We start from the raw sequence: 18,021 nt of genomic DNA on the forward strand, positions 1-18,021 counted from the left end.
GCTCCTGTTCAGTAAATCTTTCTTCTTTTGATGTGACCTTTCTTCAGAGTCGTCACAGGATATCTTGAAGGTTTAATAGATTTTTGGAAGTCTGGCTGCTATGCTTACATGTATTTGATGCCTCGAATCATGAAGCAATACCTCCGTTTATTTCCCCCATAACCTATCAAAATTTTAGCAAAGTTTTCTTAATTTTGAGAAGTAATCAACAAGACTACAGAGAGGTTTTCTAGCCTCACCTGTAAAGTGTTCACTGAAACTTCTTATCATACCTTTGCTTTATTCCTGATTGGTAAATGTTAATATGCTAAAATGCTAAGATGGAAAATTAGTTGTATGAAATCGAGTGGTTAGCCTCAGCATGCTTCTGCTGGCTCTACTCTAAAATGCCCATTTTCATTTCACTTTGTTCAAGCTGGGCTTTGGTGTCAAGATGCTATTATGACAGCTGCTAATCCTTCTTAACTATCCAGCTGTTTTGTCCTTGCACTTTCTGAGTACAGTCTCTGACTGTTCTGAACTTTTCCAGCTTCTACGAATCTAACAGAAAATTCAGCTCACAGTGAATAATAATAAGGACCATTTCAATCTCAAGAGGAATATCAGAGCTTTTTATCTTTCCAGCTAAAACAGCAGCTTCTTTTCTGACTGCTGGAGATGTGCTCTAACAATGCGAACAGTTAATTTTTTATTTATTTGGTGAAGGTAAAAAGCCCAAACTTTGGGGAGAGCAGAATTTGGCAGTGTCAAACTGGTTACAAACTAATTCATATGCTAAAAGAGCTATAGGCCAGATGATTGAATGACAACAGTGGGTGATTAACCATGCTAAGATGTCCTGTGGGTGTTGAAAACAGCTGTCAGACTTTTAAGGTATATACGTCTTCATATTCAGTGTCATTTGATCCGTCCTGAGACTGCAGAGCAGAGGTTTGACTCCAGCAGTTTTAATGTCCCATTCTGTTTCTTTGAGGTTTAGGGCTAGACTTGGTTGCACTGTATTCATTATCTGAGAGGGTGTAATGGTGATGAAGTATGTGTTACTTTTTTCCAGTAAGTAAATATCAAAATATTTGAAAGAATTTAAATGTTAAAAATGAACAATATGAGTCAATTTATACCAGATTATATAAAGACACTCATGGATAAACAAAAAAGACCCAACTTCATGAAAATCCTACATCAATCCTACAGTCTTGGATGTTTTTTTTTCTTAGCACCCTCAATAAACATTGTGCATTTGCCTGTCAGTGTATCTGTACAAGTTCTCATTTTTCTTATGTTGGTCTTGTGACTTGATGTTCTCCTAGTAGTGCCTTGATGAAGATTGTGTCAGTCACCATATTAGTAGTGATTCATTTTCTTAACTGCCAAGGACCACAGCTGGTGCAGTTGGAGCAGAGACTGCTTGTGCTGCGAGAACCCCCAAAAAGCCAAGGTTCCTGGATTCAGAGTTTACTAGTGGCTGCCTCACCACTTCTTGTTTGTAGACAATGTGCATACCGCCCATGAATAAATAGATTTTTAAAAAAATCCCGATTTTTTTTTATTGTGTTATGATCATGTAGTCTGTGGGATCAAACCTTCACTGTCCCTGGAGACACTGGCACCTTTTGTTGCTATGCAGCCTCAGCAGCAGAAACATGGCTGGCTGTAAATAACTTCTTTCATGCAGGTGAGTCCAGCTTTGAATGTACAGCAACGTCATTCACTGTTGATCAACTAAGTGTTTACTTTCTGCCTCACTAGGAGAGAGGTCAGAAGTGGCGTCTGTGCAGCCTAGTTTTCTTTTTATTCTGTTTTTGCTTCTCCCATCCAGGGAGAGCAGTTGGAATGGCCACAAGATAGGCTGACGGTTGGATTACCAAACTCTCAAAACAGGCAACTGTCAGATCCTCGAGGGCACCACACTTGCAATTAACTGATTTATTTATTTTTTTTAAGGAGTTTGGAAGTACCAGGGACCAGCATAATTGTCATAGGTTGTATATAAAAGATGGGAGTTATCTACAGGACTGCAAACTCACATTTGAGAGCTTGAAAGAGCCTGAACAATGGTGGGCTAAAGCTGCCTTGGCATCCACCTGGCAAAGCAGCTGTACACCAAAGTTTTAAAGGGTAAGTTAGCAAAAAAATAATAGTAATAATAAAATCACCCTTGTATTGTTGTTACGTGTAGATCAGATACCATTAATAGCTTTTTAAACAAGTTGTAAACATACTTTAAGCTGTAAATCTGCAGTGACTTACTTTCTACAGCAAGCTTGAAGTGCCCACGGGAGGAACTGCACTTCTTAAGTGTGTACTATAAGTGTATACTGCAAAGGTGCACACTAGATATTTCTATTATAAATGTTCCAAAAAAGTGCCACAAACCTGTTTAAGATATTGATTCTGATTCGCTGTGATGGTGTGGTGAAGCTGTGTTGGTATCCACCTGTCAGTCATAGCAATCATGACCCCTAATCCCTAATGCATCATTTTAAGGCTTAATGACATTTTAACATGTTAACAGGCAGATGCAAAGGAGAATAATCCTTGAGCAGTTTTGTTTTGTTTTTTTTTAAATAAAGGGAAACATTAGCTTCCTTAGAGACCAAAACTGTTTTTGTAGCAGGCTGTAAACATGTTTTTAAAGTTGGGCTATGTAAGATGGGAAGTGACTGGCTTTTTGGGGTCAGCCTCCATTGGAGAAACTGAGGTTTTGGCATGTTGCATTGGCTCCATTTTTTTTAAGCCTGGAAGGCTCCCACTGTGCGTAAAGGGGCTTGGAGTACACATTCAAAGACATTCATATGACACATTCGTTCCTTCTGCATTAACTGACACTTATTGCACTCAGGGAAGCACAGAGTGCTCATGTTCTCATGTGTTCATTAGGGAGCTCAGCAGTCTTGTTGTGGATTATTTATTAATAATGTATGGGTTGCAGACTGGCCAGATTGTGGCATTGTAGTTAGTAATTTCCACAGATTACACTGTAAATAGTTTAAAATCTCTGCACATTTAATAAATAAGTGAGACCTCAGTGAGCAGAGGTAATTTCCATATCCCTTTGGCAGACAGGAGGTGGTGTTTCATTGGACCGACAGCAGTTAAATGGATGTGCGACGCACTTTCTCTCTGGCTCCCATTCACATGTCTTTATCAGAGGTCTGCAGCGCTAATCCTCTTAAAGTCCAGTCAACAGAGGCGGAGCAAACTGCGTTTCTCGATCGTTTACAGACGGAGACGTTTGTGGCGGGGGTGCATGGCCGACGGACTTTACCGCAATGTTTATTTGCTCTGTTTTCTGTAGAGTAGCTGTGTAAGCGGTGCGTCAGAGAGGGAGCAGATGCGGCTCTTACCATGACTCGTCCCGGGAAGCAGTGCTTTCAAGCGGCGTTGATTTTCCTGACTATCGCCCAGCTGACTGCAGGTACACAGTCTGAGGGTGCAACATGATAATAAGCTGTGCCATTTGTTTGTTTGTTTTTAAAGGTTTTTAATGAGTTCTTAGACCGCCTACACTAACTCAATTAGTATAGTTGACTTTTCAAAATCACACAAAACTTTATAGCAATAAAAAAAAAGAAGAAGAATTTGTCTCCAAAGATATGATCAAAAGTGGAGCATTTCTTTTTATTTTTATTTTTTTTATTTTGCTGCTGTTAAAAAGGTCTGAAAGTAAAGTTACCGCCCACAAACAGCATGTGTGCGGTGGGGAAGAATGGGTGTTAAAAGACTGTAATTTCAAGCTGTCAGTGAGTAGGTTTGGCTAAAATATGTGGAAGAAATGTGGTCAGCTTTAGTACACATGCTGTGATATATCATTTCAAAGACCTTAAAGCATTTACCTTGTAGCCTGTTTGTATCTAGGATTAAAACGTTTTGCTTAATATAAAATAGAAATATTAATTATTTGTTTTCTGTGATTGAATTCATACTACACCCCTGAAAGGATAGTTCATCATTCAAAAATAACCTTGAGCTACTCTTATAACTTGATATCTGAAGTAATAATTCAAGTGTCTCTAAAGGGATTTGTAACTTTTTCTTGTCGTATGTTTTGCTTTTGAACTACTTGTTGCCCAAAACTACATATTTGCTGAAAACTGGGCTGCAGAAAATCCTAAATTGAATCTTTTATTCTACAGACCAAACAGTTCATTACAGAAATAGATGTCAGGTTAACTGATGAAAACAATCCATAGTTTCCACCCACATTCATGCTGCATCTTGAAGTGCTGTAACACTTCATTTGATATTGATGAAATACATTAAGAATTGGAGAATCTGCAGCCACTTAACTCCAGAACTGGAAAACAGAACAGGTGCTACTTCATAAACAGCCTGGCTTGTTTGGCTGCTGGTGGGCTCAGGTATACCGAAAGACATAAACTCCAAAACTGTGTTAGACTGCAGTGCATGTTTTACTACATTTCCAGTGGGGCAAGTAGATGGTGGGTTGAACTGGATGAAAACTATTGTTTGGCAAACTTTGTATGTCAGGATCTTTGTCTAATGCATTTTGTTGAAAATAATTAAAAAGCACAAGTTTTTTCATCTGACATTCTCTGACTTAAGGTAAGCTGTACTAGTTGCACTCTCTTAGTCACTCTGGGTCACCTTTAGCTATGTAATAGCTTAATTTCTAATGCAATGATTAAGTGAAACTTTTAAAAACAACCAGTTATTGCTTAATTGCGCTAAATGCCTCTTATTGCTTAATGCCTCCAAATTATTCTACAAACCTCGGTGCTATTCTTCTAGACACTGGAATTCAATCTGAATAATTGAGCTACTTAAAAGGTTAACAAGGTTCATTAAATGCAGATTTAAGTAAAGCCAGAATAATAAACAAAGTAAAAATGTCAAATTTTCTAGTGTGGCAGATATTCCCTGTGTGTGTGCTTGTTTCCTGTAATTGTAAACACTTTCTCTGTTATATTAGTGCAGATATTAGTTCAAAGGGACTCATCGAGTTTGGTCCACAGTTATAACAAGACTTCACAACACTGCAAATAACAGTATTATACTCCCCAACACAGAGAGAGAATTAATTTGTAACTGACTCTGGTGACGCCTGAGGAAATGAGTAATTACTCTTTCAGGATTGAGGGGTGCTGCAGGGCTATCCAAACCTGTTAGTTTATGGAGAATGATTTCTAAATGTGAACAGCATGTGCAAAATCTGCGCAATATTTCATTTAAAAGAGTACTCATTACTGTCACTGCTCAGATTCAGCTGCCCCTTCTAGGGTTTGTCACAAAACAAGCTCTAAAAGCTGCGAACAGTCATTTCAAAACTGATTCAAAGCAAAGATCCACTTCCAAACTGAATGGATGTGGAATCAACTTTGATTCATTGTTGGTTTTCTTTTCACAGCTTTTTAAATGTGCACGCAGAGGCATTATTACTGACTCCATGATCAAATAAATATGGGGTAATATGAAGTTCCTGAAACAGAGAGAATTGAATATAGATTTGAAATGTAGTTATATATCATCATAAGATGGGGATTTAGAAAGAGTACAAATGGTTAGACAAGTTTCCTGTTAAACTATTATTTTAGATTACGTGAGGTTTCACAGTCCCATTTATTGTAAGAAGTTTTGAGTTTTGTTTTTGCTAATTTGATAAATTAAGCAAATAAAAATTTTTTACTTAGAAATTTTTGCACCTTTTATAAATTCTCAACAAGATTTTGAACATGTATATTTTGGAAAAATAGTTTTGCCATTTAAGATGCACGATCCCCAAATCAAGTCTTCGGTCTCCATCAGTGTTATACAATGGAGAAAACTGAAATAAGAAAAAGAAGTGATTAAATACACACACCAGTGCTCAGACGTTCATCAGCTTTAAGAAAGGAAACTCTCGCCGCACCTCGGTGTATTTTAACTTAATTGTCCTTGAACAGGTTGTTACCAAGCAACCTCAGCTATGCTATAAAAAGGCAAAAAGTAATCTCATAGTCTTCACCTGAACTTTTCAAGACGAGCTTTACAAAAACCTTTAAAAGAGAAGATTGACAGTTAGAAATATGACCAATCAGTCCCATTTAAAGACCAAAAGGATGAAGAGTTATTGCTGCTCAGTTGTCCACTGGGGATTATGTTCCGTCAGTATAATGAAGATCAAATTTATGTCTTCGTTCCTTCACAGTTTGTCCATTTAGAGTGTTTTGTTGTGAGTTTGGGGCTGGCTGGAGAGATGTCTGTCGGCTCTTAAATTCAGTAAATCAGGTGACACGTGGTCTCTAAGTGCTTTATTTTTCTTTTCTTTTTTTTTTTTCTTTTTTTTTTTTTTTTTTTTAGCAGCAATGTCTCTTTTGGGGTCCAAAAAAAATGTCCATGAGCACTTTCATGCAGGAGATATTTCCTTTCTTCTGAACTACACCTGCCATCCCTGTCACTCTGCAGAAGGATTCATATACTCGTGATGAGAGCATTATGGGATGTAAACATTAATGATGTCTTCTCTCAGCAGAGCTATAATTAGCTAGCTGCGCGCTTGTTTTAGTGGTTGTAGACTGTGGGAAGAAAATAGTTGTTACATGACACTGGTCAAAGCAAGATTTGCGGTTGTATTTCTTTTTCTTGTTCTGGAAAAAGAGACATCAGTTCTCTGTTTGTTTTTGGCACCTTAGTCACCACAAGGTGAGTGGCATTTTGTTCCATTATACTCAGAGAGAAGCCAGACATTACAGCCAGCATGTCCAAAACTGGGCAGCTCGCATCAAAACCACCTGAATGAACAGCACAGCAGGCTGGAGGAAAAATATACTCTAATTGAATTTTTCAAAAACCGTCCACCACTTTTTAATTTTAATGGTTAGGCTACAAGATGTTGAAAATAAAGATTATGTTTATAAAGATATTATTTTGTTATGTAATGATATTTGTTTAAATCCCCTTTTAATACTTTGGCTCTTCCAGATTTTAGGTACCATATAACCTCTGTGTGACATGCATATTACAAGTCAGATTTACTTATAAGGCATTCATAGTTCATGGGAACTGAGCCAAGTGAGCAATGTGGTTCCAGATTTAGTACAAAACGCAAAGTCAATAGAAAATTGATCAGCTTTCCAGGAGATTCGCGAGGGAGCAGGAACAAAACATGAGTCTGGAATAAACAGGGATTGATTTCCGATATCGCTACGTATCAATGAATTTATGATTTATACGATTTTTTTTAAAAAGCACACAACAAAAAAAACATAAAAATACAGCTGATTAAGCTCATTTCTTAATATTTTGCTTCCAGTGAGCCAGACTTTATTGTATTTTTAGAAAACTGGTCTCCAGGTTTGGACATTGGATGCTTTTTCACTTGTTTTCCATCCAGTCCTGTATCCAACCATTTTCAGAATTTGTTTTTGTTTGTTTTTTACATTGATCTATATTTAAGTATAAAAAGGCAACTAAGTGAAGGAACTAGTGTTTATCCAGGCAATTATAACAGGCAACTTTGTATCTTTAGGCCTTTTGTTTCTAAGAGCATGTCAAAAAGAAATTATTCCCATTTATTTAGTTGAATGTACAAAAACAGCATAAAGTATTTTTTGCACCAACAAGGTGAATTCCAAAGTGTTATCAGCAGAAGACTTGGCACAGCATGGCATTCAGAGTGCCCTTAGAAATTCTGTAAAAACTGGACAAATGGAGTGGAGGACAAATGAAGAAATGTCAGGGCTAAGAATATCTACACTAGATGGACAGTATCTGAAATTCTTATCCTAAAGAAATAAGAAAAAAAAATCCAGCTAAGACCTGACGCAGAACCTGCGAGATGCATCTGGTCCTTTAGTTGATCCGTCTGCTGTCCACTGCAGAGTCATCGGAAAAGGTCTCAGTGGAAGGCTGGCTGTAAAGAAGCCATTCTGACAACAGGTCTTATGGCGTGGTGGATCCAAATTAAGGCAGTGAAGAATGACTTAAGATTATTACAGAGTACAGTAAGTAAAATAATTACTGCATACATACAGCAGTCATGACTGGAAATTGATTTAAGGTATTGTCACTTAGCTGTTGATAATTACATTTCAGGATCAGCCATCAGTGTCTATAAAAAATGTATGAATGGGTGCTGCTTGTTACGAAATATTACAATTTACAAGATAAGGCTGTGGAGACCTTTAGCTTGAAAACTGAAGGCGCCATAAAAAACATTGCACACAATTAAATAATTAGCAATTTTTAAAGCTATTTGTTTTTCTTTCTTGTGAGCAGGCAGTGCACTCTTGCTTATCAGATACTGCTTATGGAACAAAGCATGACAACAGCTCCAAGTAGAACACAAGATTATGTGGGTGTTAAACTAAGAGGCATTAATCTGGTTCCTCCACCTCCATCCATTAAGAGCATAGATGTCATTATGTAACAGGAGCATCCTGCTACTAAAGAGTTAAAAACCACTGTTCACGCGAGTCAGTAGCCCCCCTCAATTCAATTCAATTCAATTCAATTTTATTTATATAGCGCCAAATCACAACAAATGTCGCCTCAAGGCGCTTCATAGATACAGAGAAAAGCCCAACAATCATATGACCCCCTATGAGCAAGCACTTTGGCGACAGTGGGAAGGAAAAACTCCCTTTTAACAGGAAGAAACCTCCGGCAGAACCAGGCTCAGGGAGGGGCGGCCATCTGCTGCGACCGGTTGGGGTGAGAGAAGGAAGACAGGATAAAGACATGCTGTGGAAACTCAGTCACTCACAGATAAATGAAGTACAGTGACTGCTGTCAGCTGTAAAGTGTCTGAAGGCAAAAATCACCAAATCTCAATGTCTTTCAGGTTTGAAGTGTGTGTGCCAGCTGTGTGCCAACAACACCTGTGAGACAGCAGCAGACGGCGCCTGCTGGAACTCTGTGATGCTGATCAATGGGAAGGAGGAGGCAGTGAAATCCTGCCTGTCCCCCTCTGAGATGAAAGGCCAGGTCTTCTGCTACAGCTCCAGAAATGTCTCCAAAAGGAACTGTTGCTTCACTGACTTCTGCAACAACGAGACCCTGCACCTATACCCAGGTACAGCCCACACGATGCTACTGACCTGAGGCCACTGTGTCTATTTGCCTCTACTAGTTTTTGGTTGCATTTTGAAGCAGAAATAATACAGAGTTATATATAAACAGTGCACAGTGTGGTAATGCAGCAGCATGTGGCGAGACCACCTGGCCAGCTGGGGCCTATCTGTGTGCAGTTTGCATGTGCGCTTGTGCGGGTTTACTCCGGATACTCTGGCTTCCTCCCAGTCTCCAAAGACATGTATGTTAGTTAGCCTGTTGTTCTAAATTAGCAGTGGGTATGACTGTAAATGCTTGTCTGTATGTTTGGGTTAGACCTGCAATGGGCTACTTGTCCAGGGTGTACTCTGCCCTACATAAGCTGTGATAGCAGATACAAAAATGAATAGATTTATATATAAACAGTTTACGGATATTGGAAAACTGAAATAAAGGAAAAATGCATTCAGCCCCTCAGACAGTCTTTTAATGTTCCACTGCTTCAGTAGCATACACTCAGCGGCAACACCAACTCAATCTGTGTGGGATTTCCCACTCATTCTGGTCCCGGCTAGACGAGGTGGATGCTGATCCTCCTAGATCCTGTGACATAACAAATCTGGCAGAGGCTATGGGACGTCAGTTAGTGATCCTCCCCCTCCCTCGCCTGATTTATAAATAAATACTTTGTTGTCAGGCATGTAGTCCCAAAAGCCTCTCATGGGTCTGCTGGGTGGAAGTTGGGCTTAATACAGAGAAGGATTACGCACACCTTTGTATATGCAGCTGGCTAAAAAATTACTGAAATGGTTTATTTATTAAAAATACTGCAGATTATCAGTTGATTTCCTAATGGAGTCATTTACTGATTGTTTCCAATTTGCAAGCAGAAAGGTATAGATGGTCAGTGAGAAACAAAACAAATATATGATCATATTCATATGTTTGGTGCTGAAGTGTCTGATGCTGCAGATTTTTAATGAGAGTGGTTGGGGCAGTGCCCCGAGGCCATGATGGTGCTGACTGTGAATGAGGACAGCGCAATCAATCTGTTCCACTGCTTTGCTACATATCAGCTCATCCGTTTAGCTGTGGATTTTTTTCATACATAAAGAATTCACGACCTCGCTTTGACTTCCATGTATTTCTATACTCAGACATTTAAGTGCTAGGTAGTGTTTAGTGGTTTGTGTAGCTGTACAATTTGATTTACTTTAGAGTTTTTCAACACACGGGAAGGGATACTTTAAGTGTTCCTTTGTACCTAATTTCCAAACCCCTCTTAGCTGTAGTAAACTGTTTAAAAGCAGATATGAGCTTTGAGATGACCCCAATCACCTAAGAGGGAAGAAAAGAGTGTGTAGAAGGTCTTATAAGCCAGAGGAGAGAGTAAGGTCTTGTTTTGCACCATATCTGCTGAGCACCAGTGGGACACATGGCAGGATCTGTATTTAGGTAAAAGGCTAAAGATGTCTTAAGAAACTGTGGTTTAGTTCACAATGTGTTGCTTTGCACATTGGGCCATCTGCAGATGTTGCACATTTTAGGATTGCTTGGTGAGGACATTTCATCCTTTGGGGACTTAGGTTTTTTTCAAACCTTTATTTTTTTTATTACAGTACCCACATGTGCACATATATGTTGAAAGAGTTAGTTGTAGCTCCTGCGATCCTGAAGTTGGCCAAGTAATCGTTACAGAATTCTCCCTCTTTATTTCGCCAGACCAAACAAATTTAGCACTAGGTCATGGTAGTAATGCAGCACTGACAGCACATTATTTTGCCAGCATGTCTCTAAATCTCTTATTATCACAGCGCCCACCCGCTCACCTGTTTTTGTTTATGTCCAGGTTTTCCTCTGGCCACCCACAGACAGAATGAAGGTCAGGGACAGAAACGTCAAGTTATTTTGTTTTGCCAAGCCTATATCTTTATTTGCGAGGTCTGACGGTGCACCTGTTGCTGATTAGTTCTAATTTTCTGAGGAGTGAAAGCTTGCTGGCACTAAAAGATTCAATATCTATATTCAATTCAATTCAATATTCCTTTTTGATTAATGACACTTACAGGCAGTGATGAAAATTTTCAGACACGCTGGAAAAACAAGAAAACATTGCATCTGCCAAATGTTCAATTTTCACCTCTCTAAAGTTTAGGGCTGCAGAATAAGTGGTGTTTTAATTTTGCTGAGCTTTTCTGAAAGTCTGAGCTGGAGTTTTATGTAACACTGATGTGTTGAGTTGTGCTAATTGCCCCCTATGCTGTTGCCATGTTTTCTAGTAACCACCAGGGTGTGCAGCAGACACAGCAGGGACCTTAGACCCATTAAACACAGTTGCAAATCTTACCCCCATTCTACATTCTACTGATTATTGAACCAAAAAAAGTACTAGGAATGTTAGAAAAGGACTACATGCTAATAATATTGGCTATGTTGTTGTTCAGAGAGGCCTTCAGAAGAACCCGGCTGGAGCAGGCTGCAGCTCATCGTGGTGATCCTGGTGCCCTCCTGCTTGCTGTCTGTAGGGATCCTGCTAGGCGTCTTTGTTGTGCAGGGCCACCGTTGTCCCTACAGGCGATCCCACAAACAGGACCCGGAGGAGCCTCTGGATGATCAGTTGCTAATGTCACCTGACAAAAGTCTCAAAGATCTGATATATGACATGAGCACTTCTGGTTCAGGATCAGGTGAGAGAACTGCTTGAACTTGTCACATGGTTACTGACACAATGGCCCGAATTGTGACCATTGTGGTACAAGTATAATCCAGTAATTGCACACATTTTGTTGATTCCTCCAGCTATGATCTGCTGAGACAAAACCACTGCTCTTCTCTTCCCATCTGCATCTTGCAGGGCTGCCACTGCTGGTCCAGCGAACCATAGCTCGAACCATCGTCCTGCAGGAGACCATCGGAAAAGGTCGATACGGCGAGGTGTGGCGCGGCAAGTGGAGGGGCGAGGACGTGGCAGTTAAGATCTTCTCTTCCAGGGACGAGCGCTCGTGGTTCCGTGAAGCTGAGATCTATCAGACTGTCATGCTCAGGCACGAAAACATCCTGGGCTTTATTGCTGCTGATAACAAAGGTCTTACAACTAGAAACTAAATACAAATGTATTCACAAATTAAGCTAATAAATAAATTCGCCAACATATAACGTTGTCATTCGCTGCCTTTTTGCAGATAATGGCTCATGGACTCAGCTCTGGTTGGTGTCAGAGTACCATGAGCACGGCTCCCTGTATGATTACCTGAACAGGCACACGGTCTCAGTGGAAGGCATGATTATTCTTGCTCTGTCCATAGCCAGTGGGCTGGCACATCTCCACATGGAAATCATTGGCACACAGGGTATGAATGTACTTAGTAAATAAAGAACTTGAATTCTAGGACAGTGAAGTCACATCAGAGAAGCTCAAAGGGTGCTCTATTTCCTTTAATATATATATCCTTTAATCTTATTAAAAGGAGCAAATGTATTTTGGCCATGTGCTTCCTATATCTCAATGCGATATCTTTATATATTAAAACCTGAAGAAAAAATTTCCATTGACTGACCATTAATTTGCTAATCAACTCAGTGCTACAGTGTAACCACAAGGCAAAACCTGCTGTGATATGATAAGGTGACATTTTATGACATTAAGGCTGGAAAATGATCCTCAATTTCATCCATCTCTAAAAGACCCAAAACATTTGCTGTAATATAAAGAACATTTTTGGGGCTTCCAGAATAACCTTAATTGTTACTTTCTTGCTTCTAGGGAAGCCAGCCATTGCTCACAGAGACCTAAAGTCTAAAAATGTCTTAGTGAAGAAGAACGGGACGGCGGTGATTGCAGATTTGGGTTTGGCCGTGAAACTCGACTCCAGCACAAACACCATAGACATACCATCCAACCACAGAGTGGGAACTAAGAGGTTGGATTTATGTCACAATACAAAAAACACACACAAAACAGAAATGTGAAATTAAACTGAAGTGCCTTTAAACCAAAATCACTTCTGTGTTCTTTAAATATCATTGGTGATTTTGAGTTGTTCTCTCATGTCAGTGTGTTTTAAAGTAATACTATTAATTGGCCCTTAAACATTAAGAGGAAGCCAGCATCTTTGGTTTTGGTTTCAGCAAGAAAAGCAGAACCCACAGTAACAAATAAGGCCCTCCAGGTGTCATGCTGGAATAACTGGCCTTGTTTATTTAGAGAGTAATATTAGCCGTGTGTGTACACATTGCACATGGCACAGCTTCACCTATTTCCAAGATGCATGGAGGAAAGGACAAAGTCTAAAGAGGTCAAAAGTGCAGGAACACATGTGTAGAACAGCTTTCTCCCCCCGATTGATGCATAAATAATACTCTTTATAGAGGAGACATCATCATGTAGTGTCTGTGTACACAGTTCACACAGTCCGTTTGAGTATGCTGAGTAAAAGTCATGAAATCTCAATTTATTTGGTGTGAGAGAACAAACAGCAGTGATGCAACTGTAAACAGTACAAAAACAAATGTATTTATTTAGCAGCAGACCATTCTCAAGTATTTAGGCTTTGGCGACTCCTAGTGGTTGTGGACTTGTTTTTGGTCAGTCTATAAGGCTTGAGTGAGTGCTGTGTTTTCTTTTAAAGATGATATATTTGTCCTTTTAAAAAGTGATAACCATTCCTATAAGAGCAGCACTTGAATCTTTGCTGTCTTCAGCAAGGAATACGGATACATGTCCTGCAGCTTATATGTTCTGCTGGTTTTGACGAGGGCGATGTGACCTGTGGTTTCACATTTTTAGAATTTGGGAGACAACGTTTTGAAGCCAACCCACACAAACAAATCGATTAAAGTATATACTGCAAGAGGTACGGGGCTTTTTATTTCATTAGACAGTAATCATTCTGTCCTCTGCAGGTACATGGCTCCAGAAATCCTGGATGAGACAATCAATATAAACACCTTTGAGTCGTTTAAGCGGGCGGATATCTATTCATTAGGCCTGGTGTTCTGGGAACTGGCCAGAAGATGCTCCGATAGGGGTATTTCAAACTACGCACACACACATACACTCTACCACGAGTTTCATGCAAATTTCCAAAACAATACTTTTATTTTTGGAGCGACTGTGAGAGACTTGCTTTGCATAATACACAGTTTAAAAAAATCTTATACTGACTCTCAGTGCAGACTGTTTGAAACGAGCCTCTACAGCTCCTCTTCCTTTAACCTAACTAACCTCTGATTGGCTGCTCCTTGTAAACAGAAGGCTTGTGGAGCACCTGTGCTCACACTCAGACCTGTGTAACCATATTAACGTCATTAACTAAGGCCTGAACTTGTGGCTCGCAAGTATTACTTGCACATACGCTGCCATATTATAGCATTACACTGAGTATCACCACAGTATATAATCACAGAAAAAAGGAAAAGCATGCACTGCTTCAAGAAGAGTGCATACATGAAACTGTAATTCTCCCAGAAACACTAGATCTTTGCTTATATTTCACAGCACACTGCACATGTTGTTCATAAACCTCATGAAGTAAATCCAGACAATAAACAAAATGCTTTTTTGTTTTTTGCATTTTCACAGCACTTCATGAGGATTTTCAGCTGCCTTATTATGACATGGTGCCTTCAGATCCATCCATTGAGGACATGAGGAAAGTGGTTTGCGATCAGAAGCTCAGACCCAGCATTCCCAATCAGTGGCAGAGCTGTGAGGTGAGGCAGAAATCTGATGTGTCGTTATGTGAGATAGCTGTCAAAGAACCGGTGTCATGGTGACATAAAGCACGATTAGTCACAGTTTAGCACCAAACCGAGCATCAGTGAACCAACAGCCTCTAACCACATAGGAAAATTTACAGTGTCACATATGGAATAGCTGTATCAAAGCATGAACACGTTTAAAACTAAACAAATTAAATGCTAAAAACAAACTTTTGTGTGTGCTCCTGACAGTAGTATTAAACTTTGTCAACTTCATTTATATATAGTTTGTGAAAAAGTCTTTATTTCTTACTTTTTTAATATATTTTTCACACTTACATGTTTTAGATCATCAAAAATGATTATTAGACAACAATAACCCAAGTAAATACAATAGCTTTCTCGATTTGTGGATAACAGCTCGCACCATGATTTTCTGGAGTCTTAATGCCTTAGAAATGGTTTTATAACTGTTTCCAGAGTGATCGATGTCACAGTCACGAGCAAATGATGTCAGGAGATCTGAAATATGCTTTAGTGTGAACCGAGAAATGCAGTAAAATAATCTAGGGGATCTTAAAGCATGTATATGACTGTGTCTAGATTTTATCTAGATAAAACTGAGACCTTACTGAGTCTTGTAAGCTGCAAACCAAGTTGCACAACTGAGGTGACATGCTTATTTAAGCTGAGGTGGCTGTCAAAGATTAGTCTGTTGTCCCAACTTTATACATAAGGAGCTCATGTAACAGCTATTGAGGTTATAGGTAATAGCTATCACCCTCCATGCTTGATGCACTGTGGCCACAAACTACTACCTCAGTATTGCCATAGGTCAATAAATTTACCATAATTTTTCCTGTGTACAACGCATCGTGACATCACAAGTTTTGCCAGAGGGAGTATATTATGTAATTTGTCTGTTTGCTAGCAGTCTAATGTCAACAATTTTCAATGTATCATTTTAAAATTTTGTGTGATATTAGATACCAATAACAACTCGAGCTGATTTCATTTTGGGGAAAATCGGGTCAAGGTCAAGGCACCAAATTTCAAACTCAGTAAGAGCTTTTTATTACCCACAATTTTTATGGCTCGTCTTCAAACTTTCAAACAATATGCTAGGCCTTGGAGGACACGAGTACCATGATTGGCTAAGCATTTGACCTTGATAGGCTGATGTCAGCATGATGTAATAAAAAAACATCAAAGTTGTAGTATAGCCCTTGCCTTTCAGGGGGAGTTGCACTTTAGTGGACACTGTTTACTATCGTCACAGATATCATCAGAGAACTTGGTGATTCAAATATATACATATTACAGCCATATGAAAGTGGAAATTCTCTTAAAGCTTTTTAAAATGTACAGAAAACGTGATATTTAAGAAGTCAGGACGGCACTGGAGGGATGACACACATAGCAGTGGTTAACTTCAAGGCCTCGGGTAATGGGCTAAAAGTGATTGACAGAACAGGGTGAGGTCTGAGACTTCTTTGTCTCAGATCTCATTTCTTGTTAAACCACTTCCTGACAGAAGAGAATTGGGCGTTATTCTGACACACCACTGTATTCAATTTTAGCCACCAAAAACTATTACTACCACTGCAAAGGCTGCAAAGATATTTCTACAGTCAATCAAAGAGGTTGGATTGCATGTTTAGTTACCGGTGAAACTGTTCAGATTAGATGTTTGATATTTGTTATTCCAGTACACACTGGAGCCTGACCTCTGATTTTCTGGGTTTTGTAACTTATAACGTCATCTCATCTCGTTGCTACACCAGGCTCTGCGTGTGATGGGCAAGCTGATGAGGGAGTGCTGGTACGCTAAATCTGCTGCGCGACTGACTGCTCTGCGGGTCAAGAAAACCTTGTCTCAGCTATCCGTTATCAAGGACATCAAAGAATAGTTAGATTTGTTGCTCTGCAGATCGGCACTGGTGCTGGCGCTGGTGTAAAATAATTGACCTCTCTTACTGCCCGAGACCACCGTCCTTGGGACACAACCACACCGTTGGAAAGCTTCATTGTGTCGTCGTTGGTGCCAAAGTATTGTAGGAGTCGTTTTTGAAAGCTTTGCACTTAGACACCTTGTGAAGCAACATTTTAACCAAACAGCGAAACTCTTGGTAGGAAGAGCCATTTTAAATAAGTTGTGTTTGATGTATAGATAGATTGTTTTGCTACCTCAGTATCATAAGTGCCCAAAGCTTGAAGTTGCACATTGATATTCGTGCCATATCTTGTAGCCAATACAGTATTGCTGGGTAGTTAATGTGCTAAATGACAATCTTGTAGGATACTGGATTTAAACGAAACAAAACAGCCGGTTTGACTGTTTTTTAATGACAGACACACATACAGATTTTCCCTGTTAATCAGAAGTGCTACTGCTTGACCGGCACTCATGTACACAAAGCACTACTAAGCTTACAAGTAAAAGATCATCTTTAGCTCAATGCATCCAAGGCTTTTTAATGAAAAATTAACTCACAGCAATTGGATAATTAAGGGTGTTATAAGCAGAAGAAATCTAATGGAGTGATGAACTTTTCATCCACTGGTGCCAATGGTCACTACATGAAAAGGGTATTTCAGCATATAGAGTGCAACTTGAACTAATGAAAGTTTATCCCGACAAAGAAATATTTCTGACATTGTTTGATTAACCATAAAAATCAAATCACTACAAATACATATTTTTAATATAAAGATAAGAAAATCTATGAATGTCTATTCTATTTTTTTTTCTAAAAAAATTATTTGCATATTAAAGCTTTCTGCTGCTGAACAAAAACGAGCAACTATCCGATAAATGTAAAATGAAGCATCTAAACAAAAGCCTATATATAATTCAAATCCATTGTTTTTATATAAACCTTATTTTTGCATTAGGTGAAAAAAAAAATTGCAAAAAAAGCTGCCGAAGGTGCAAATGTAGCGCAACATGATGCTGATTACTTTTACATACCACATAAGGGGAGCACAGTTTGAATATGGGTTCACATTAGCATCACTAGCACCACTGTCTAACATGGCCTACAGAACCTCGACATAAACAGGCTTAGAGGAAGTGCAGAAATCTGAATCTGCACACGATTTGTGCATACATGTGTAGGTGTGCTTGCATGTGTGTTTGAAATCATGCAAAGTGATTCCTTATTTCAAGCTGTGGATTGAAATAATCTGAACAATCGGTGTAGTGATTGTGAAACTGTGAAACATGAAAAATATACACTGAGGCTTTTCATTCACATCCTGTCCATATGTTCATGTTTTTAGTTTCAGAGACAAGTGACATACTTCAATATCTGTGCTTGGTATCAGTGT

General features: G+C 39.1%; 1 protein-coding gene across 2 annotated transcripts; it reads left to right on the forward strand.

Annotated features, from left to right (window-relative positions):
• Positions 1 to 2,010: 2,010 nt before the first annotated feature.
• acvr1c (activin A receptor type 1C) lies at positions 2,011 to 16,915 on the forward strand. Of its 2 annotated transcripts, XM_085136307.1 has the most exons (10): positions 2,011 to 2,118; positions 3,299 to 3,418; positions 8,783 to 9,013; positions 11,436 to 11,678; positions 11,846 to 12,076; positions 12,174 to 12,341; positions 12,755 to 12,911; positions 13,894 to 14,018; positions 14,573 to 14,703; positions 16,476 to 16,915. In XM_085136307.1, the coding sequence occupies exons 2-10, from the start codon at positions 3,349 to 3,351 to the stop codon at positions 16,599 to 16,601; spliced, it is 1,482 nt and encodes a 493-aa protein (XP_084992433.1). In that variant the 5' UTR covers positions 2,011 to 2,118; positions 3,299 to 3,348; the 3' UTR covers positions 16,602 to 16,915. The 2 variants fall into 2 exon arrangements, with proteins under 2 accessions (XP_084992433.1, XP_084992434.1); XM_085136308.1 differs by lacking the exons at positions 2,011 to 2,118; positions 16,476 to 16,915 and adding an exon at positions 14,783 to 15,589 and having other exon boundaries at positions 2,668 to 3,418; positions 14,573 to 14,731.
• Positions 16,916 to 18,021: the final 1,106 nt, after the last annotated feature.

This window comes from Neolamprologus multifasciatus, chromosome 16 (assembly GCF_963576455.1).
Source record: "Neolamprologus multifasciatus chromosome 16, fNeoMul1.2, whole genome shotgun sequence".
Classification (NCBI taxonomy): Eukaryota; Metazoa; Chordata; class Actinopteri; order Cichliformes; family Cichlidae; genus Neolamprologus; species Neolamprologus multifasciatus.

Excerpts from the sequence above, each read along its gene's own strand:
- acvr1c (XM_085136307.1), top strand. The coding sequence starts at position 3,349 with ATGACTCGTCCCGGGAAGCAGTGCTTTCAAGCGGCGTTGATTTTCCTG. Across the intron at positions 12,342-12,754 it reads GGAAATCATTGGCACACAGG|GGAAGCCAGCCATTGCTCAC; the intron begins GTATGAATGTAC and ends TCTTGCTTCTAG. Across the intron at positions 12,912-13,893 it reads CACAGAGTGGGAACTAAGAG|GTACATGGCTCCAGAAATCC; the intron begins GTTGGATTTATG and ends TGTCCTCTGCAG.